This window comes from Branchiostoma belcheri, unplaced genomic scaffold (genome assembly GCF_001625305.1).
Source record: "Branchiostoma belcheri isolate BF01 breed outbred unplaced genomic scaffold, Haploidv18h27 scaffold43, whole genome shotgun sequence".
NCBI lineage: Eukaryota > Metazoa > Chordata > Leptocardii > Amphioxiformes > Branchiostomatidae > Branchiostoma > Branchiostoma belcheri.
Window position 1 is genome coordinate 475,893 of NW_017804054.1, and position 23,891 is coordinate 499,783.

At 43.1% G+C, this 23,891-nt stretch overlaps 3 protein-coding genes across 3 annotated transcripts; 2 read left to right on the top strand and 1 right to left on the bottom strand.

The window, feature by feature from the left end:
- Nucleotides 1–2,201: 2,201 nt before the first annotated feature.
- On the bottom strand, nt 2,202–4,057 carry LOC109478202 (collagen alpha-1(I) chain-like). Its single transcript, XM_019779659.1, has 5 exons — nt 4,021–4,057; nt 3,810–3,899; nt 3,289–3,390; nt 2,843–2,902; nt 2,202–2,632 (listed from the first exon to the last, which is right to left on the bottom strand). The coding sequence occupies exons 1-5, from the start codon at nt 4,055–4,057 to the stop codon at nt 2,202–2,204; spliced, it is 720 nt and encodes a 239-aa protein (XP_019635218.1).
- A 7,816-nt stretch (nt 4,058–11,873) lies between these two features.
- On the top strand, nt 11,874–14,177 carry LOC109478203. The gene has a single exon (XM_019779660.1). The coding sequence runs from the start codon at nt 11,874–11,876 to the stop codon at nt 14,085–14,087; it is 2,214 nt and encodes a 737-aa protein (XP_019635219.1). The 3' UTR covers nt 14,088–14,177.
- A 605-nt stretch (nt 14,178–14,782) lies between these two features.
- LOC109478204 (acyl-CoA desaturase-like) lies at nt 14,783–17,821 on the top strand. The gene is made up of 5 exons (XM_019779661.1): nt 14,783–14,972; nt 15,945–16,078; nt 16,313–16,518; nt 16,819–17,051; nt 17,619–17,821. Exons 1-5 carry the CDS (start codon nt 14,783–14,785, stop codon nt 17,819–17,821), a joined length of 966 nt encoding a protein of 321 aa, XP_019635220.1.
- Nucleotides 17,822–23,891: the final 6,070 nt, after the last annotated feature.

Here is a 23,891-nt window from a genome sequence, read left to right on the forward strand (position 1 = left end):
GATAGGCATATTACTGTCGTGGTCTCCAAGATTGAGTTCAAAGATGAGAGTCGTGGAGGTCGTTATGTCCCCGTAATAGGACCTTTTGTGTTTAGAAATCCCCCACCTACATCTGCTTGGAGACAGCCGACAGCTGGATATAGCCAGGGAACCCCATAATGGGATGGGATCAAATGACGTTACATTGAGGGATTGTACTATAACTTCAGCAGGGGGAGGATAGGTTGGACATATGTCAGGTTATTTTCTACGGCCACACCAAGTAATTGCTATGGATGACGTCCACTGGAGACCTTAAATCTAATTACCTTAAATTTAAGGCAAGCGCGCAATAAAAACACGAAGGGCCGAAAAACGAGATGCCTAGATTTAGAATATACTAACTGTAGAAGTACAAATGTTAGGACACAAAGAACACAAGAAACAAGTCTTCTATTTGTCATAAAGACAAATTAACAAAACAGCAGTAGTCACCCTGTTCTGATTCTGTCCTTTATAACATCTTCTCTTATTATATTTTACGGCGCTGTCGTGACACTTTCAACACAGTGAGAATTTCTTGAACGTTTTTTTTCCAGTAACAGTCCAAACTCAAATAACGTAGGGGGGGGGGGGCTAACACGGGTGACAACGCATCTGTACAATCTGCGGCAAACCGTTTCAGGGTGTTCTGTACCATAAAAATAGTACAGAGATTCTTTTGTTCTTTAGACCAAATTGATTATTAAAAAGAGTGAAGAATACGCATGTTAATTTCTCTAGAACGATGTACCTCTGACGAAGACATGAGATCTCCGACCTCCAGTTGCAGAAATGCTTTACAGTGTAATCTTCATCAACAAATCAAATCCTTGAGAGTATACAAGATACAATGTATTTATTCATAACAAAAGGAGTTCTGAATTATATTGATACAATATATTGATGATGATTGATGCTGCAGTAAGATGACGCCCGACCTGATGATGATGATGATGATGATGATGATTGATGCTGCAGTAAGCAATAATTTTCACGTACGTTTCTACCAGTGGCCATCTAAGCACCACATTTATCATTCTTTGAACGCCTTTCTAAAAAAGAGGGCAGATCACCAAAAAAGATTCAGGAAAAATACCATTTCCTTACGATTACTATTGATTGATTAACATTGTACATTTCTATAGAATACAACACTTCAATTGTTAACAATGCATGGTGACAGCCGACAGTCTCAATTGCAAGTTGTTGACTTGTTTTCAAGCCGCTGTATCGTGGTGAACGCTGGTTTGGTCACCTATGTACATCCTGAAAACAATAAACAAAATTAGCATTATGTGTGTCTTTGGTACGTTGCACAGTAGTGATGATTTGCTTCGTCGTCAACGAATTAACAAATGCCATGTGTGTCAGTGATTTTAGTAACTAGAATGTCTATCTCACGTACGTGGAGTGACTTGGCATATGAAGGGATATCGTTCACTGCATGGAGCGGTCATCCACTTGTCATACAAAGACGGTGTGTAGGCCGCGCAATTACCCGTGGACGGCTCTCTGGGCCGATACCAATTGTCGTACGTCCCAAGTGCAGTACCGTCCGCCCACTTAAAGCTTCCTTTTGGGCGATGCAGGCCGAACCAGAAGGGACTGCTGTTGTCTATGGCCATCCACAGGGAGTAGAGGTGGGCGTCGGTTTTAGCGTCTCGGGGCATGGCAAGGACGCCGCGATCTTGAGAACAGATCCCGGTCGCTTCGACGAAGGTCTTCCAATCGTAGAAGACTTTGAAGCAGAATCCACACCACTTAGGACAAGGCACTGTGAACAAAATGTTGCATCAGCCAGGACGGGCCCTGTCACATACGACGATCGCAAATTGAGAGCAATCTGAGACAGTCATGCATGTGTCCTGCAAAATCGAACGACGACCTACGACAAATGTGACCATGCATGTAATAACGGATGAAGATGAAGACCAAAAATGGCCACAAGACTGACACCCAACTTTACAACCGGCTTTTATTAGCAAGTCGCCGATTAAAAAACAAAAGACGTCTATCATGGTAGACATTAGCCATCGGATACAACATTTGACATCACATTGCATGATGTACAACTTGACAGATCAAAGTGTCAGGATCAACTACTGGTCACGTTCACGACACGACAATTTCACACCTCTTACAATAACATCAGTAAATAGCTGTGTACTTGCAGTAAGTGACTAACCGGAAGGGCACGGACACATCTTCACTTCTGTCTGACCAGGCGGCCCGGCGTTCCCTGGAGGGCCCATTGGTCCCTTTTCTCCTTGTGATCCAGGGGGACCAGGGAGCCCAGGACCAGCTGGACCCAAGGTTCCCTTTTCTCCACGAGGTCCAGGTGGCCCGGCAGTCCCGAGGCCAGGTGGACCTATGGGCCCCTTTTCTCCTGGAGGCCCAGGTTGCCCGGCAGACCCAATGCCAGCTGGCCCCATTGGCCCCCTTTCTCCCGGAGGTCCAAGTGGCCCGGTAGACCCGATGCCAGGTGGCCCCGTGTCCCCCTTTTTTCCGGGAGGACCAGGCGGCCCGGTAGACATGGGACCAGCTGGCCCTATGTCCCCCTTTTCTCCTGAAGGCCCACGTGGACCAGGAGGTCCTGCCACTCCTGCCCTGCCTAGACCAGATAAGGCATTTTAAGAACTTCCCATTTCGTCAATGATCCGGGATACACAGAAATCACGCAAAGTTCTATCAGACAGACGTTTCGTTTACAAGAATAAAGTATGTTGTATCAAACATATATGATGTATCCAGTAGTAAATCAATGTACAATTAGACAATGCATCAGTGATAATGCACTACGAATTGAAGACAAACTGCTTACCTTCCAGCTCGTGTAAGCGTGCTTGAAGCTTCCCCATCTCTTTGGTGATAGTAACTCGCACTGTAACAAGACATCGAAAATTTCACACCCCCCGTGAAGTATTTAAAGTTGACCCCCCGTGAAGTATTTAAAGTTGTTGTGAATTTCTTGTTTTATTAATAGTGTCAATTTCTTGCTGATTCTGTGCATATTCCACTGTCACGGAGACTATTTTGAGCTCAGATTCGACCCTCATGCAGACTGCGGTTACACCATTTCTCCCCTAATTTTCTGTGGCTCTACTGTATTCAAATGATTACGGCCATACAAACAAACAAACTCACGAAACCTCTGTACACGCAGGTAACAACAAACATAAAGATCACCGTCGCTAAACAGTGCACAAAACTAGAGGATCTTTCCAGTATCATCATACCATATTTCTTAATGATAAATGGGAGGCTGACCTGCAAAATATGTCGACAGTACGGCGATGAACACGACAAGCACAGGGACCAGAATTTGCGACAACTCCCTTAACCAACCGATGCAGGTCGCCTTGCGGGTTGCTGTTGGAGAGAAAATAATAGAAGCGTCGTTGTGGGCTATCGTAAATCACAAATCTGTAACGTTATGTTATACGAGTACATATTCATACATCCTGATGGTAAAGGGGCTCGTCACCTCATGCATATGTATGTTGTTTATGGTTATGAAAGAAATGAAAAATATCAAAACTAAACAAAAAATGAATCGATTAAGAAATGTAGTGAAAAGGAAAGCTGATATTGTTTAGAAAAGTAGCCCTGAAGCTCATGGCCAAAAGGAAAGGTTGACCGAATGATTAGAATTCAGGAATATCAAGTAGAAATTTTAAAAATACACTTATATGTGCGCAATTTATTTAGAATCATAACGAGAACCACAAAGCAAGGGGGAAAAAAAGAAAACCAGGACGCTGTGACAGTCCAGGACTGGAAAGTTTTACCTGTTCCAGAGTTGTACATGGGGTTGGGTATGGTCCCAGCGGTCTCCTCGTGCGCCCGATCACTCCGGGGCTTCTGTCTGGGTGTGGCGCCTGAAAAAAACGGAAATATATATCAAGATGCAGCTGTTGAACGAGCTGAAATATCTTAAACTTAGTAGTAAATATTGCTATCTCTTTTATACAACCGTTTGAAAGAACAACATATCGCCACCTGTTCCTTTCCGGGGCTGCTGCTGTTCTGCCGACATGATGCTACTTGTCAGGTTTCTGCACAGCAAAAAACACGTCCTACACCAGGCAAGACGCTTGTCGACTGAAGCATAGCCCCAGACTCAAAGTAATGCGAAGCCTTAAATCACGAAATTAGAAACCAGAGATGAAAGAAAATCGTTTGGGGCTGGTAACAAACATCAATCATGTCACAGTCGAGACAAATCATATGAATACGCAATTGGTTTGTTTGCTACACATTGAAAGTAACAGCCTTTTTATGTTCGTGTTGAAACAATGTACCTTTATTAGATACATTTATACATAACTACCTACGTTGTAGGAAAACCCCTCTTTCTAAACTAATGCCACTATAGTCTCCGTCAATCACAAGACGACATCGACATTTTCACTAAGAGTATGGTTGCCAAAAAGTCAAACCTACAAGTACACAATAAAACATCAGCTACAAGAATCTGAACAGGGCAGCGAGTGCAAGGAGCCCCGTTAGAAATCGGATGGCAGCCAGGCTAAACAATAACATGTTTAGATATTTAAATGCCGCTCATTTGCAAGATAGTCTTCACAGCAATGGTTAGCTCAATAGCGCCCTCTAACGACCCAGGTATCCTAGGTTGTTGAGATGCCCCAAATAGTTAGATCGTATCGCAGTTCTGATTAGTCGTTCTAGGCTCGATTTCAAACGAAGTTATTGATTGGCCAGTTGGCGTTCGATTGTGATGTAATAATAAAACATCGACAAAGCTGGTCACTGCGAGAGGCGGTTACGTTGGTTGTTTTTGTTTAGTTGAATAAGACAGCTCAAGGTGAGTAGGAAGTAGCCTCCTGTGCAGGCCTCCGGGCGGGTGGGAGTTTTGCGTGGCGGGTACAAACTTTCTATGAGCGGCTGGTTGTAGGATGGCCGGCAAAAGAACGCGTTAAAAGAATCTACAAAACGCAGTATCAAAACTACTATCCGCCCGGAGGCCTGAACGGGAGGCTACGTAGGAAGCTTGTCCCTTAGATGGGTGCTTTTATTTTTAACTTGGCCGTTGCAACATAGCGGAGAAAAAGCCTTGTTTACATTCATGAGCGTGGGGGTGGAGTGAAGGCTGCAACTTAGCCTGCAATGCTACGATGTTACATCTGTACTTTGTCATTTTCTTTTTCTGTCATAGATTTTAACGTGTTATTGCTGCCTTGGTCAGAAAAACAACTCACAGCACATTTTGAAAGATAACACGGACGAACAAACGTAATTCTGGGAGCAATGAAATTGAACAAGTTTCGCCGTAAATGATTAATTGGCCAATAGTGGCAAAACAGCAAAAACCTCGTGTAGGCTACCTCCGTAGTCCACTCCTATGAACTATATTATGGCAGTTACAAATACGTCAAGGGGAAGTAGTGATTACGTTTTTCGTCCCGTTCTAATTGTTAAATCCCGTTTAATTGTTCTGGAACAAGGCATCGGCATTATAACTACTAGTAGTACGACAACAGGGGACGGTGGTCGACAATGTAGTTTGTAAGGATAATTGCTGCGGTCGGTCGTATTTTCTTGTTCAATTTCAATGTTATTTCCCCAACATTCAGTTGTTACGTTACAAAACTACCGTTCTTCATGACGTCACAAGGCGGTGTTGATTTCGTGACGCTTCAATGATTGTACACGTTGCTAGGCAACCTGGTTGTTGACAACGCCGCCATGTCTAACAACATGCACGACGGGGCCGGTCGACCGGCAATGACTTCTCCGTAAACCATCAACTAAAACACGAGTCTTCAGGACAGATAAAGGTTCACACAAAACAGTGTAAACCCGCAGCAAGTTATGCAGCAAGGACAAGCACGACAAGGTAAGATTCAGCTTTATTTTGTCGTGTTTTTTTTCAAAAAGTGATCATTCTCAGGCCCGGTCAAACGTACGTGTTGCTACATTGTTACAATTAGTCATGTAACATGACCCGGGTGTATCAAGACCTACGTCTGCCACATATAACTGTAACGTTATATATTTTGCAACTTGTGTCATCTTCGATTGTAAAGGGCTACCAAGAAGGAGCGTTTTATGTCTTAGCTCACTGCACAATGCAGAATTTTGGTATTCAGGCTATAAGATTGTACCAAACTGCACTAAATTGCGATATCCCCCTCCCCATGTTTGCCACTCCTTGATACCTTGGTACGTCGTACGGGTGAGAGGGAATCCGTCAGAAACGTGTTCGCCCCAAAATAGATTTTTTTCTGAGCGCAATCAATTAATGTTTTCAATTTTGCTATTAACGTTAACTTAAGGTCACATGTGCTGAACTTGATATCATCTAAGGGCACCATATTTTTACTTGGCAACAGCGTTGTTGACAGCAAAGTGATGAACTCGCTACAATCAGCAGACCTTTTTTGACCGTTTGCAGTGACATGGGTTTTGTTGACAGATCAAAGTCACTTTATTTTAGGTGTTCTACGTTGAAACTTTGATATGACACTATGTTGCCATCTCCATTTCATATAACGTGTTCTAGAGCAATGTCATTGACGAGGTCATCTGAGGTCAGTTGCTACGCAACGATGCTGTTTACAAACAACCCCGCCTACCAGCTGGAGACTGGGCCTTGCCGGAGGCGTACACAGAAGAAGACTTTCCCGATAATATGAACAATTACACGAGTTTGGACGGCAAATAGAGTACATGATAACACAAAACAATCTTTTTCAGGTCCTGCAGCACCGGAAAGAGGTAGGATTGCCCTTCCTTTATGTCTGCCACGCTCGTGTTTGCCTGTTTTTTATGTGGTGTAGTGGCGGCGCAGCATACGTGGCGAAAATGTTCTAAAGTACTGAAATATTCGCAGTGGTTTGATGCCATGGCACCGCGTTACTACAGTTGCTTGTATTACAGTATTTGTGAAATCCAGGCTGTGTTGGTCAAGTACATTGAAGTATTTTAATCTAGTTCAGTTTTAGAGGCTTCAAAGTAGTTACCTCCTTACTTGTACAGAAGGAGGTTGAATTTTCAGATGAAAATGATCCCCCCACAGGCTGAGAGGAAGTGACAATGGAATTAGCTGTGAATCAAGAAAGAAATTCACAACACCTTCGGTTGGGGAAAGTCGTACTGAGGTCACCTTGTGGCGCCTTGCGGCAGTTCCACAAAAGTGTGTGGAGCAAATACTAGTATGTTAACGTTATATTTATCATGCATATGTGTATTACGTGAATGTTTGTGATTATTGATTGATTCTTATGTGATTGTAAACCCTGCATCAATTCAGCGCTATAAAAGGCTGCGATTGCACAGGTAATGTTTGACCAACAAACCAACCCACACCTCTAAATACACTACGGAGATTTTTGTTTCCTTACGGCGTTAGTCCCCCACCCTACTGCTGGGCCCTCAGACAGCGCTCCTGCAGCAGTGACCACGTGGGATCCTGTGTTACTGGGAAATTTAAAAAAAAGGAAGTTTACATTTTACACGCAACAACACACCCACAACTACCCCTCACTATACCCACTTCTCTTCTTAGGACAGAACAAGTCGAGTAACATCTGAAAGTTTAGAAATGTTGTGTGAGATATAACCCTGAGTTGTTTCGTTTTAAAACTCCAGGGAGAATAGCATTTGTCTCTAAATTATACGGAGGCTAGTGGAGTAATAGAGTATCAGTGTAGAGCATTAGGAATATATGATAGTATATGTTATCATTTATGAGCCTTGTGTGTACATAAGCATGAGGTTTGACATACAGAAGGCGTTAGTTATCATTTATGAGCCTTGTGTGTACATAAGCATGAGGTTTGACATAAAGAAGGCGTTAGTTATCATTTATGAGCCTTGTGTGTACATAAGCATGAGGTTTGACATAAAGAAGGCGTTATCATTTATGAGCCTTGTGTGTATATAAGCATGAGGTTTGACATAAAGAAGGCGTATTATCATATGTATAGATAATTTTAGATGAACCATAAATTTGACTTGGTCTGTCCTACCCACTCTCTCATTGCACTTCACCCTTTCCCCCGCACGCACCAATAGAGCCCCCGCACACACGTTTACCTCCCCGGGATAGTCAAGGTTATCCCATTGAAACATGAGGAGGGGGTAGCATGGGCTTCTGTAAACAATTCTGGCCATGTGGGATAGCCTTATTAGGTAACATAACACACACTGAAGGGTACACATGGGGTACAGGGGGGAAGGAGTAGCATAGGAGAGTCTCAGGGAGGTAGCCCCCTGGGGAGACCCCAGAGTCGTAGAAAGCTGCAGGGGTGCGGTGTAGGGTGTTGGACTAGTGTCCACTGCTGAAACGTTTGGGTTGATAAAAGAATTTCAAGATACAGAACAAACGTCCCAGGACCATCAACAAAGGTATTTCCCCTCGCTTCAAAGTTTGTTCGCAGCTGCAAAAAAAGACTTTCCAACCAAAACATTGGCTCAAACGATGTTCTTACATTCCTCGACCAAAGATTTAAAGAAATGGATTATGTGATGTGTTCTGATGTGATGTGATTTCGGGCTTCAGACATAGATGTAACCATGTGTATGGCCAATTGTGTACAAACCACGTACTAGTAAGTTACATAAGCTGACTATAGATGTACTATGGCTGTGCTGGCATGTATTTCTGCTTCACTTACCTTCTCTTCTATTTTCATGGCTAATTCTTCTTTTTCTTCTCTTTTTTTTGCGATTTTTCATTTTATTGTTTTTCCTTTTTATTATTTTTTTTTGCTGCCTTTTCCCTTTCCCTTTTGTTTTTTTTTCTTTTTTCTTTTTTGCTGCCTTTTCCCTTTTGTTTTTTCATTTTTTACGATTTTTCCTTTTTTGATGCCTTTTCCCTTTTGTTGTTTTTCATTTTTTTTACGATTTTTTCTTTTTTGCTGCCTTTTCCCTTTTGTTGTTTTTCATTTTTTACGATTTTTTTGTGCTTTTTCCCTTTTGTTGTTTTTTCATTTTTTATTTTTAATCTTTTAATTTTTTTTTTCCTTTTTCTACTCTATTTTCTTATTTTTCCCTTTTGTTACCTTTCTTTCTTTTCCTTTTGCTTCTTCGTTTTACTGTCATTACCGATATACCTTCTTTGGTTTTATATTAAACTTTCATTCTTTAGTTGTACGATTATATCGTCTTTCTGTATTGTGTTAGCTTATTCTTTCAGCTGCTTGATTGAAGGATTAATCTTATTTTCTATTACAGTGGTCGCATTAGCTTTGAGTTGTTCATTTAGTTTCCTCTTTATGTTTGTCTAGAACACTTTATTCTGGCACTTCGACATATAGATTTAGCCTGCAATGAGAACGAATTGATGTAACGTCATTATCTAAACATGTACACATATATACATGTACTCGTACCGCGTCAGTAGTCCCAAAGGTAAGCACACTTCAGTGGCTCAGGTTTTTCTTGAATAGGCATCGATAATAACGTTGTTTTTTATGTGGCTGTCTTTTGCATTTGGTACCCACCGGAGTGATACAAGATTTGCCGTTACGTACGGGATTGACAAGAAACCAGTATAATTCTTCAAGTTTTGATTCCTTCTTTTCCGTTTTCCATGTGACTTTTCTTGTCTTTTTTTTCAGAGTCCAGGTGAATACATGTGGTGTGTGGGCATCACTTGTATTCCTCCTCTCAACAGAGATACACCTTTTGGACACAAACTACCAATTTCGGAGTGACAAGAAAAAATCATATCATAACTACTGTATATGAAATAGTCATTTATATCCTCGTTACATGCCTAAATGGATACCTATGTTAAGAATATGACGCATGCGAAACATTTTTTACTGTTTTTATATGATTGGAATACTTAAAACTATCCCGGATAAACGTTTACCAAAGACGAAACTGCATGAAATCTAATATTCAAACATACCTTAAGCAAGCGTTAAGATTCCGTTTTTTCAGTCGACTGAAATATCAGGGCCTGTATGTCTGTTGTCCATTGACGTCTGTTGAGAGGACCCTGGCTGTCTGTCTTTCCCATCCGTTGGACGGTGACAGGTCTCGCCTCCACGACTAGGGTGCCGTCTGGGCAACAACAGGACTGAAAAAAACAACATCGTTTTACATTCGGTCCTGCTGGCTAAACGAGACCATATTAATACATTTGTAATACAATAACCAGACTACCATGATGATAACCAAATTGTACATTCTGCTACTTCCAAGCACAAGTACTGGGTATTTCAGAGGAGACAGCCAATCAGCACCACGGACAAGGCCGTATGATGGATGTAATACCCAATCAGCACCACGGAGAAGGCTGTATGATGGACGTAATACCCAATCAGCACCACGGAGAAGGCTGTATGATGGACGTAATACCCAATCAGCACCACGGACAAGGCCGTATGGTGGACGCAATACCTAATCAGCACCACGGACAAGGCCGTATGGTGGACGCAATACCCAATCAGCACCAAGGACAAGGCCGTATGGTGGACGCAATACCCAATCAGCACCAAGGACAAGGCCGTAGCATGGACGTAATAACCAATCAGCACCACGGACAATGCAGTATGATGGACCTGATGGCTAATCAGCACCAAGAACAATGCTGGGCGATGTACTTTACAAGGATCACAAATGCAAGGTATTTTTTTCATCTATGTTGGTGTTCCCAAGAGATGTCTCACGAAGGTGTGAGATCTACGAATTCTCTATTTCTATCAGATGTGCCTGTTTTAATGACCTAAATACATAACTGCATTAGACACTTTGTGAGCTATGGTAGTAGACAAATTGGAGTTCCTTATATCAAAGTAATAACTACACTGATTTATTTTGCAGAAAAGGTCGTAAAACATTAATCAATCACATTAATCAATCGACGCAGTTTTCCATGTTGAAAGAACAGACGACAATTTCTGACCAATGACCATTTCTCACCAATCGAACCCAAATACATAAATGCATTAAACTATTACATTTGCGTATATAGTAATAAAGAAAAGTAATCAATTGACAAAGTAATCACTAGCTGTACCAGACAATTTATTTTGCAAGAAAGTGTGCTAGGGTAGTAAGAATAGTTGACAGAATATTGCATATTAAAGTAACAGACGACACTTTCTGACCAATAACCATTTCTGACCAATGAACCAAATACATAATTAATAGACAATTACATTTGTGAGTATATGGTAGGAAAGAAAACAACTGCATTGACGCAGTTTTCCGGCCAAAGAGAATCGAGCATTTAGGATATATTTTCTGTACTCACTCACATCACTACAGATAGACTCCCACACACACTGTGGTACAGACGCTCCCGAAATTCACCGACCCCGTGCCACAAACTGTGACATTACAACACCGACGCTCTGAGATTCGGGACGTCTAAACCTTCCATTTGTAAGGTGAGATAAATCTACGTATATTCAAGGTGCGAAATACAATTTGTTTCTCGGGTTGTCTACTGGACCAACTAAGCCAAAAGCTAGTTTGGCTGTTTAGTTCAGAAGGCAAGCCGAGCAACATGGCGTCTCCAGTAAGTCTCGCACAGAAAACATGACTTGCGCGGCGAGAGTGGCTTTTTCGAACCCTGTAATATCTTATTGCTCACTTTACATCAACAGCTGTTCTACGGTTCAGTTTACGAATATTTAGTCTAAATTATTATCATTAAATTATTATCATTCAACAAATATGTAAAAATAAAAAACTCAATGGAAAGCTATCATACTATACTTATTTTGACAAGAGGTATAATGTTTGTAAGAAAATTTCTTTTCTTTTGTTAAAAGTGGTAGGGCCAATGTAGACAATTTGGGGGGTAATCCTTTGTTTATTTGTTTCTTTCCATAGGAAACGTCTTGTTGCAGAGTGCACTGTCACGACTCAACATGGGATCTCTGACCTCATTTTTCCTTTTCACTTTGATAACAATTACTATTGGGAAAACTGTTGATTACACTGGGCGTAACTTATTACGTGTCCCAATAGATAATATCAAAGATGCCCATGTCGTAAAATTATCAGACAACAAAATAACCGACCTTGGTTCTTTCAATTCATCTCCACTCATACGGTATCTCTACGCCGACAACAATAAGGTAAACAACATTTCGAGGCAAACGTTTCAAGGGCTAGATGAATTACTGTATCTCAATCTGGCTACAAATTACATTTCGACCCTTCGCGAATTCACTTTTTCTGCTCTTTCGGTGTTGTTGGATCTTTACCTAGTTAATAACTACATCGCTACAATATCAGACAGCGCATTTGAAGGCTTGGCAAATTTGGAATACCTCGATCTTTCTGGAAACCTTTTGCCTGTGTTTCCAACGCAAGCCATCAAGTTAATTCCTAGCAATCAGCTCCTTTTGGTTATGCTTCGAGTCAACAAGATCAGACAAATACCGGCAGATATAAAAACAATACACCCTTTAACTTCTTACGATTTACAGGGCAACCCTTTGAGGTGTTCCGCTGAACTCCTAGCAAGCCGAGGGAACACGTCAAACCCAGGATACGATTTAGGAGTATCCTATTACAGTATCATCACAAGACATAATCGATCTTTCGTTGAAAAAACGACCTTTATCAAAAAACCTTTCAAATACTTTGGTGTTCGTCCACACATGCTCCACGTATTTGAAAATAATGGCATTACAATAGATCTGCCCTTCACGAGATCTTTCTTGTATAAATATTATTGGGATACCCCAACTGGAAGATACCGATTAAGTCCCGGGGGAACAGGAAAAAGTAGTATTGAAAGGTTTGCTGTTAGAAACTCTGGTCTATACACGTGTGTAGCACACAGGGGTCATATCAAAATGATGTATGATGTACTACTGTGTATGGATCTTAGACGCAAGGAGGAAGAACAACACCAGACTAAAATGCCCGCAATTGAGAACTTGAATGACAACAGTACCGACACTTGTACCTTTTTTACAAATCAGTCTTGTTGTGGGTCAAAGGATAATCACAAGTTCTGTGTTGAAAGCAACATCACTCTACAAACAAACAATGAAAGTGGACATAACGCCTTACTAGTGATTGTACCTGTTAACTTAGCCGTCATTTTTATAGCGTTCCTTCTTTTGGCTATATATTGTTGGAGAAAATATCGTGCTAAATCTCGCCCTCAAGTCCCTCACGTCGTTACTGCAACATGGCACGTTGGGCAACAAGCGGCGGCTGTCAGTATCTCTGCTCCCGTCGTGCCCGGTTCAGTAGGACGCTCAGAAGAGGTGGGATCTAACCGGAACCACCAATGTCTCCGAGGTTCGCTTTTGCAAGAGAGTCCGTCAACCGCAGGAACGATTGAACTTAGTTTGGACTCTCCTGCAGTGGTGCACACTACACATGTGCAGATCCATCGTCACCTGGACGATGGTGCATCAGAGCATAGTGAGGATGATCATCTATATGAGGACGCCGATGGTCACCTTAACGCTTCTGCAGCGCAGCCTCCACTACCAGTACAAAGCAATGACAACAACGCTACTGACAATTGTGAAGACGATGATCTATATGAGGATGTGGATGGTCGCCCTTACGCCTCTGCCGCACCTCCTCCTGTCCCCGATGATGCGCTACTAGAGCCCTCACCTATATTCAACCCAGGGCAGCAGGCTACAAGGGCCTTGAACTTACCGCAAGAAATGTCTGTACAACCTACTGAGTGCATCGAGAATATCGTAGCGGGTGGGGAAGTAGGGCCACGGGGAATAGCAGCAGCGAACAGACTGTATCAACAAGGTACACATCTCAATCATAGATCGGGCTCCGGTCAACACGAGCTCACGACATCTGCAGCTTACGGCTGTGTGGAGGGTGCCAGCCAAACTGAAACGACGTGTTCTCTTTCGAGAAGCAGCTTGTATTCACAATCTCACAATGTAAGTCATAGAACATATCCGGGTCAATACAATCTCACAGCAACGTATAACTGCGAGGAAGGTGCCAATCAAACCGAAACAAGCTCCGTTCTTTCAAGAAGCAGTTTGTATGGACAGCGATCAGGTCACAGAACCCTGGCTCGTGATATTACCAGAACTGACGACCACACTGCAGAAGCAGTGAACGCCCTGTATGAGAGTATGTAATGTTGGAGTGAATACTACATGTACCGTGTGGTTGCTCATAACCTCACAGATAAACGTAATACGTGTGCCTGTTCGGCCTTACACTAGAGCATATATTACCATACTAGCGAATGAGTATTTGTAAGTATTTCAAGTTTTATTATTTGCTGTGATGTTTCATAGTTGCGTATTGAAGTAACCGTATCGTAAGGCAATCAGCAGTTCACATAATTCTATCGGGAGACCGCTGGATGTAGCTGTATAGACAAGGATGTTACTGTCATACCTCGTTGCGTGGGACACCATGCTATAGGGGCTATGCAGAACCTGTATATACAAGTAATACTAGTTGGTGTAGTGATGCACAATTAAGGAAATTAAAACGAAGAAGTCATTATGATGTAATATTGTAGTGTTGTTCACACACACACACACACACACACACACACAAACACAGACACACACACACGCACGCACGCACACACACACACACAAGCACACACACTGACACACACACACATCTGATCTGATCGATACGTCAGTAACATTATTACTACTTTTTATGCAAATAAGTATGAATGTAGGTAACCCAATGATTACTAAAACCTCAAAAGAACGTACAGAAAAGGCCACGTCGCCATGGTACCAAACATACACCATGACGTAACCATCTGACCATTTATCGTCTGCACATGACGTCATCAGCCACTCGTGCCATGGCGCCGACCGAGAGCAGCGCCGAGGTGCGAACATCGAAATACTCCTGGAACGGCGAGCAAAAACAGCCGCATGGTCAACCAGTGCAGATCGTCTGGAGGAATGTGGTTTTCATGTCTCTTCTGCACCTCGGGGCGGTCTACGGGTTAGTCCTCCTCCCTCAGGCCCATATATACACTGCCGTGTGGGGTAAGTCTTAATATTCACCGCAAGTACACTTACTCGTATACGTTAGAGCTATGTTGTTGTATCAAACCTTTACGTACAGTGAGACTTTTGAAAACGCAAACTTACTCAGGGATGTTATGTAATTACAGGGACGATTTCTATTTCTGAAGTATACTTTTGATGGTAATTACACTGACGGTTGCTATTTCTGGTATATACCCTTGATGGCACTCATGCTGTATGTCTACCTTCTGACGTAATGTTAGAACTTAGACCTTATCAGGACAACGCACACATCCGGATTTTCTACGGTGATATCAGTATTAAGGGAAGTCATGGTCTACAGTGCACCAAAGTGAAAAGACGTATAAGATTAAATTCAACAGGTGAATGGAGACTATACTTCTATAGGTAGCAGTAGGAGGTGAACGGGGACGTTCTAAGTTTCTTCTGGCTTCTTTGCGGTGTGTTACAAGTTCGCGTTTGAAACAAGTTCAGTGGTAGATTGATTTATGTCTGGCAGCAAGTCAAGTCTTTCATCAGGCCCAATAGAACAACATAAAGGAAACACAAGTTCACCACCACCTTCTCCACTAAAGCCGCCCCAGTAACCGCCACTGACGTGAAAGTACGCGCGCAACACTGGACATCAAAGAAAACATACGTACAATGACAGAAAAAGGGTAGCGTTCACGACGGTGCCTGTTGTTTTTATTCAATTATATCCGTACTAGTATGTACTCCTGGCAAGACAAGAGCTGGAGTTTTTGTTCTGACGTCCAGATTCTAGTGCTGTGAGTCTGCAGTCGCTCTGGGAGATGAAATGGCGTGTGGTCTTGTTGTACACAACAAAATCTCTCGGTTGTGCCAATAAATTCACTAGAACTCCTGGGGGCTGAAATTTCTCGTTAGAAGTAAAGTCTATAGCTTAACAGACATTTCTTTGTTAAGTTTTAGGTTTCTAACTTTTAGTGTGTTCTTTTTTACCCACAGCGATATTGCTTCACTACTTCAGCGGTGTTCTGGGGATCACGGCAGGGGCACACCGACTGTGGGCACACCGGACCTACAAGGCCAGGCTCCCGCTCAGAGTAGTCATGGCTATGGCTAACTCAGTAGCATTCCAGGTACAGATATGGCCCTGTGCTACCGCAGGATTACTCAAAACAATGCAACGAAACAGCGAGTAAGTTTTAAAACACGTCACTTAGTCAAAGGAGGTATAGAAATGTAAAACTATTGCATGGAAAAAGCGACGACTTTAGTTGTAACGAAATGGTGTTAGTAGACTTCGCTAACCTTTAATAAGGAGCAACAAGTTATTGTGACTTACATCTATTGTTCTTACATCTCCGTTGCAGAATCATATTCACGAGTGGTCACGTGACCATCGGTGCCATCACAAGTACTCGGAAACGAACGGCGATCCCCACAATGCCTCGCGCGGGTTCTTCTTCTCCCACTGTGGTTGGCTCCTGGTCAGAAAGCACCCGGATGTCATCGCCAAGGGCAAACAGATCGACCTGAGCGACTTGGCGGCTGACCCTGTCGTCAGATTTCAGAAAAGGTACTTAGTTAGAGATGAGATGGATTATTGAAAAAAAAATATCCAAAAGACCGGCAAGACAATATAAGGAAGCGTGAAAGAAAAAAAAACAGAATACAAATTAGTGTTACAAATTAAGCTGAAAGGGCTGAGTTAGATCCTTGTCAGCGGTTGTATCTGTCACAACCTGCTTGAAAATTCTACAACCTAAAAACCTCACAAAGGCCTATGACAATTGTGTACATAATCAGTGTACATAACGTTACATATTTTGATTTTATTTCATTTATGATATCTGTTTGTTTCCTATGCCATGTACAGGTACTACTTGCCGTCCGTCCTGTTGCTGTGCTTTACTCTCCCTACGGTCGTCCCGATCCTGGCGTGGCGGGAGAGCCTGACTAACGCCTTCTGCATCGCCGTGCTGTCCCGTTACGTCCTCACGCTGAACGCCACCTGGCTGGTGAACAGCGCAGCGCACCTGTGGGGAACCCGGCCGTACGACCGCTCCATCCGCCCCGCGGAGAACCGCTTCGTGTCGTCTGTAGCGGGCGGTAAGAGGTGTACGGTTAATGAATGAAAACCTTTTATTATCTTGAAAGTTCATCTTGGGAGTAAGTGGTTGGGAATATCACATGAAACTCGTTTGGCGTCGTGTGGTGTAGTGGTACATCACTGGACTACGAAGCGGGAAGACCCGGGTTCGATTCCGGGTCGTACCCGAACAAGTCCGAACATGCGCCCCGACGTTGTACCCTTGGGAAAGGTACTTTACACGACTTTCCTCACTTCACTCAGGTGAAAATGAGTACCTAGCTTTGGCTAGGGACGTCCCTCGGATAGGACGTAAAATGGAGGTCCCGTGTTTGGGAGAGCCACACCCCACGCACGTTAAAGAACCCACCGCACTTATCGAAAAGAGTAGGGGACCTTCCCGGTGTGAGTGGTTCAAACCTTACAGCCTGGTCTCGGGGTTGACATCTTTGAAAAGGTGGTAGTCACCTGTTATGTCAATCCTTCCACAAATGTGGTAAATCTTCATAAATACATAAATTAAGTGATAAAGTTCTATCATGATATAGTTTTAAATGACATGGGTTTTTGTGCCATCACTACTCCAGGCGAAGGTTGGCACAACTACCACCACACCTTCCCCTTCGACTACGCCACCGGCGAGCTGGGCTGGAGACTCAACATGACCACCGTGTTCATAGACCTGATGGCGTGGGCCGGACTGGCGTACGATCTCAGGACAGCGCCACCTAGCGTCGTCAGGGCCAGGGCGTTACGGACAGGGGACGGGACGTGGGGGGAGCAATACTGAAATATGTGACTTATCCACTTGTTGTGTTTACCGAAGGATAACATATTGTTTTTGCTTTGTTTCCTCTTTTTCTTCTTCTCCAAACCAATAACGTCAATGACCTGACCCAGACGTCCGTCACCATGGTAACTAGTTAGGGTTACATCATGTTGCAATTTTATAGCAGGAGGGATTTACACTCAAGTCTGATCATATATATATGTGTTTGAGTAAGAATTTACAAAGCAGGCCATATGGATATGGGAAGGTAAACATTATGCATTTACTTTGCAAATGTTACATTTCTAGTTTTTTTTTTATATCTACTTGATCTCACATATCTTATATCTCAAGGTATAGAGGTATTGCTTTGGGTGTGTTTGTGTGTCTGCTTGCTTGTGCTCGTAGGCACTTGACTTAGGGTGCCACAGATTGCGCGACTTAGCTAGCTTGTATAAGTCTAACGCTAGCTGGTATGATTCTAACTTGTACATGCCTCTGCATGGGATTAAGGAATAGGGTAATTTCCAGCCGTCACGTAATGAAGTGAGACGTGACTGTCCCTGACGTGAGTCGGCAAAAATCGCGAGTGTCAGATCTGAGTTGCGTTTGCGGTGGCTTGGGAACCTCAGTGCACGGTTTGAAATAGGCACGTACATGTATGTATATGGCAAAAACAACTGAGGGAACGTGTATATACATAAAAACATACACACCTACTGCATTGTTGCAGTGTCCTTTCAGGCTATAAAGATAGTAGCGAGAGTGTAAAAGCATCCGCACTGTCCGAAACCTTACCTGTATCTTTAAATTTGTGTGTTCTCGTTTTTGTTTGTGTTATGATCGTAATGTATGTCTATCTAACAGTATGTAGACCAATATGGGGGAAGAAATTAAAACAAAAAAGGTGCATAGAGATTTTTTTTTCAAATGTATTCAATGTATGCAAGAATAGTAAACGAGAAAAACGAAAGGATCTAAGCTGACCTGAAAATTGTTTTTAAGTCACAATTTCTCGATACGGGATTTGGGGCCTCGTCGATACTATAGCCCCGCCCACCTTCATCGAAACGTAGAAGTACAAAATAAAACATTTAACATCCGACTGACTTTGACGGACATGCAGCCGCTTTCTCATTGCTTGAAACGATAATTGCTTGTGCACCATTGGCTGAACTGTTAAAAAAATTGCTAGACAGTGAGGGTAGGTCTATGCTCAGATGAGCAGAGCGTGGGCCCGGCTACAACAGCTGTTGATGATGGCATCTTCTTGTGTTTGTCTATCCTGTTAGCTGCACCTGACAGATGAGTTGATGAAAAGATCGTTGTCTAAATATAAAGTGCTGTACGTGTAGTACGTGATGGTTCGTCTGTCTTGAAATGAGGTTGGTAGTAGATTCGTCCTACGATGACAGTTACTACTACAGGGTTACTGAGCTATACATGTATATAAGCCATGCGTGCTCTTCAAGTCCGTCATTTATATTTATGAATTAGGCTTTATGTGGAAACTATAACCTCCTAGGCTTAACAACGTTAATGATAGAATATGCACCTTTTATGACCACATACATGTACATCTAATAAACCAACAGCTTGTCTACAGTATGCTGTATCTGTATAGCCGGTATAACCGCCCTTCGACGTAACGCACCAGCTTGCCTTGAGATATCTTAGTTCTGTATTAAGCACATATGATTATCATTCCACAGAAGTCCGAATTGTCTCCCAAATCTACTCCATGAAAGAATATTTATGGCATTTATAAAGCTATGCTGACTACAAATGTGTAGAAACACAGACAGACATACAGACACACCAAAAACAATACCTCCATTTTTCATGGAGGTAACAAGTAATTCAATGACACGTGCGTTTAAGTCTGCCTTTCTGTTATATAAAACGTACTTATTTTTCCGTTGGGTAAAAGGGTGGCTCTAGGGACAGGTGGGATCTACAAATCATCTGTATGGTCCTGTCTAGACGACCGAGCACGTATATGATCATCGGGACTGCGTGTGGACAGATCTAATAGCAGTCACGCATCTGAACTTGTCTCTATGCTCATGCAACGAAGAATTATCTTAGCCGAGAAGGTTTATGTCTTCGTGTGTGTGAGTCTGTCATTGTGTGTGTGTGTGTGTGTGTGTGTGTGTGTTTGTCTGTGACTTTTTGGGTGGATCTTTACGATCATGATTTTGTATGTTAGTAGGAGTTGGTAAAATGAATTCGAAGAAATGATTAGAATATGAGGCCCCTGGCGATTTTCCATTGCACTACAGCAGGACTTCAGGTTTTGATATCTCGCGCTCTGGGCATGTTACACGTATGGTCATGACTGTTTAATGCCTTTTGTTGTACTGGGACATCTCTTAAAACCGGCGATAACATCCTTAGACAGTACGCAATAGGGAATAAGGTGGCGCCTCCGTCTGTTTGTGTATGCTCGCTGTGGATCAGTTCGCCTTGTTCTCAGGGTCTTTGGAAACATTTCAATAAAATAAACTTGTCCAGCTCTCACACGCACATCCAAAACGTGGGAACTGGGAGGTCTGTTATTTCTGAACTCCATTTTGACGTCCTGTGTCTTTCTGCCCGTCAATCTTCCCCCCACCCACGCACTGATAAATGTACTCTGTCCGGACAACCTGACACACAAACCGACAGCTCAGCCACCCAAAACAATACTTCTGTATGCATCTAAACCAACTGATAACAGCCTTTTGGTATGTGTGGATAAATGCTGGCATTTTCCAGCTTGAGAGGTATTTCTCTTTCTATTTTGTTAAAAAAACTGCCTTTTAGTCTTGTTTTGGCTGCCCTGTAGAGCTCTAAAAGTAATGCCATGTTATGTTTTGGTGGTGTACAGGGGGGTCAGAGGTCATGCTGTTTCCGTCCATCGTACTTATTTTCACTGATTAGAAAATGAGATTTTTGGACTAAATAGACAGTTTGGAGGTTGGACTACCCTGTCAATTTTAGTTTGCAATAGTTGAACACTCAAGTATGTGATGTTTGACAGCTCAGTTCTTAGATTACCATATATCTATCCGCTGGATATGGTGGTCTATGGCCATTACGGTCAATCATGAAGCTGTATGGTACCGACTGGCAGACGAGACGACCCGCGTTAGCCCTGGCGCTGAGGTTCCGCACGTGGCACGGGATTAAACCAGTTGGAACCACGGTCCTTAGATGTGAACAAGCTGTTACTAGCGGAAAGGTTACTGCGGTAATTTGTTGGAGTGCGAACCAAAGTTCGGTGAAATCGTACTCAACTATACGCAGGGTCACGCCACCAAGACTTGGTTGAAAGTTAAACTCCTTCCGACATCTTTTGTTGTACAGGGCAGTGCTCATCTATGTTCCTCTATATATATAGGCTCTTGGGCCACACAGTTATGCAAGTAGTACCAAACTGTATACACAACTATAACTGTGACTACAACTATAACGTCCTTCACTTTAACCGAGGGACGCATCTGTCAGTGCTAACTACCCTAACAGTCATCTTGAATTAAAGCCAACGACGAGCAGCGTTCAAGGCGTTTTTGAAAGATCTTCACTGCCCCAAAGCGTGAGAGGTTATTACATCTCGGTATAATTTGTGGGGGATTTGTGAAGGTCGATGGCTTGGGCTCCACGGCACGTACTGGGGCCGGTTATCGGCCGATTCATAAACCAACCACCGCTGATGCATGGACTGCACACGGTGAAATGCCGTGCGTGTCGATACGGGACACAATATGAAGGTTCTGTCAAGGCCAAGCCAAAATAGCCTCAAATCCAGTCGTGAATGTTATACCATCTTCGTTAGAGCGGAGGTAGAACAGAGCGGGTATAGTACTCACTAAGGCGACTGGATTTCAGGCTAATTACAAGTCGATGCCAGGGCCTACACAAGTCAACAATTCGGCAGCAGGACCGGTGCAACATGCCACCGAGGAAAGTTTGCCTCAGTACCCCCATAGGATAGGCCCTTTAAATTGAATTCATCCTGGCAAAATCATCGAGGTTGGCTTGGTTGGTCAGGCGGGGATAGAAGCTTATAGAGCCGAGGAAACCCTGCCCGCAGCCCTGGGAGACACTGGTGTCCAGGTTAAGATCCCGTCAGCTTGTTCTCGTCAGCTCAGCACGGCTGACCTTCGGGGAGATTTTTGCACCGCGCGCCCCGAGCTTCATGTAGGATTTACTCACAAAGGTTCAAGTTTTGACGATGGACAGATGTTGTGAGCGGATGACAAACGGAATGAGTGAGGGGAGGAACCACGAAGGCCGAAAGGAACATTTGGACGTGCAAGGGGATTGAAAAACAATGATTTTTGTCATAACTAATTGTTTCAAACTTTGGAGGAGCGCAGTTTGAACACGTCTCCTCATCCTGACTTATTTTCTGTTGTGTTCTGCAAATATTAAAAAGTAAGTAAGTCTGCAAATATTGTTATGGGATCAGGGCGTGATCAGGAGCCTGGCGAACAACCAGCAACAACGTCTCCTAGTATTCAGTCGTACATTCAAACATGGTCTTTCAAACAAGCACGATATGATCAGCGGAGGCGCGTAAGTAGTACTCCAAGTGTTTCTGATATTGCTCCGTATATTTCTCAGTCTCTATGTGCATCGTTAGTAAGCGGTTTTACCTTAGTTTGGCGTATGCATGACCTCGGGACACACTTACGGACTTTGTCACAGTTTGTGCTCATGTCCTGTCACGTCCAGCCCGTCTATCGATGTTTGGAGGACCCTTGAGATACTCGTTATGCATAGCAACGGCTTTAAGCACCTGGACTCCTGTCGATATTGGGAGTAAACTAGTAATCCGGGTAAACCCTCGCCCTCCAGGGCACGAATAATGTCCTCTCGTGGCGCTAGAGCTGTTTTACTAAGTATTTTTGTGATCCAAGGACGCACTGGAAACGGTAAAGGTGGTACATGGTGCAATTGGAGTATTAACGCACCCGTAAATATCATGAAAATTGACTTAAAAAGTGCCAATCTGTATCTGTATAGCCAGTATAACAGCCCTTTGGCGTAACACACCAGCTTCGAAGGCACGCGGCGCGGAGGCAGCTGGCTACATTACACAGAACGATCTGTTACACAAAACCCTTGAACATCTAACTCTAAACATTGTTGAAAGCTATCTAGTGATAATGCCCCTACTGTACTTGGTGGTAGCGAGTTCCACTCTGCGATAGTTCTAGGAAAGAATGAGTGGTACATGGTGAAATTGTAATATTTAAAGCCACCGTAAATATTACATAAAGTGACTTAAAAATGGAAGAACCTTTACACATGATTTAAGCGTGCATTAGCCGCAGCGGCGTTCATGTAGTGTAACGTCATTTTACTATTGGTACCTCCGGCAACGGACCATGGAACTGACGGGGCGGTAATTGCACGCACAGGTGGTCAGTTATCATCCCGATCGACCGGACAGATCGAAGTCCTGTCTCCGCGTGGATACGGGGTCGACACGGCTCGTGCGTTACACGGCAGATCGATGGAGTACTCTAGGATAGACTTGGAGATACGTAATGGGCTAAACGCTTAGATCCCTTTCCACTGGATGTCATTCTGCCTGTTTTTCTTCACCCACCCACGTGCTGTCAAACTGCTCTTTTCGGACAAACAGATAGACACACACACACACACCGCTCAGTCACCCAAAACAATACTTCCGTGGCCGGAAGCTATGCAATTATTGATCTCTTTTAAATTCGTACAATTTTGAAACTGTAACATTTTTAAAATGTAGAAGTCATGGGGTACCTGGCGGAATTATGGTAGTTGTTATAACATTTGCGTTCTTAGTGTTACAGATAACTCTACTACTTGCCGCTGGCATTTGCACAAAGATTTTTTAAGATGCAAGCTACAAATGTGCGCCAAATCAATGGGTAGTTGGTTTCGATCGAGGGATACATGGAATGGTTTCACTAATGTATTCAGCTAGCAGCAGGGACACAGTGCTATGGTGAGTATTTAAATGGCTCAAAGAATAACTTTCGCCTGTCTTCTACTTGCACTTGACCAACAAACGACCTGGGCAAAGTGAGCATCTACAGTCTAATACCTAGTAAATAACAGT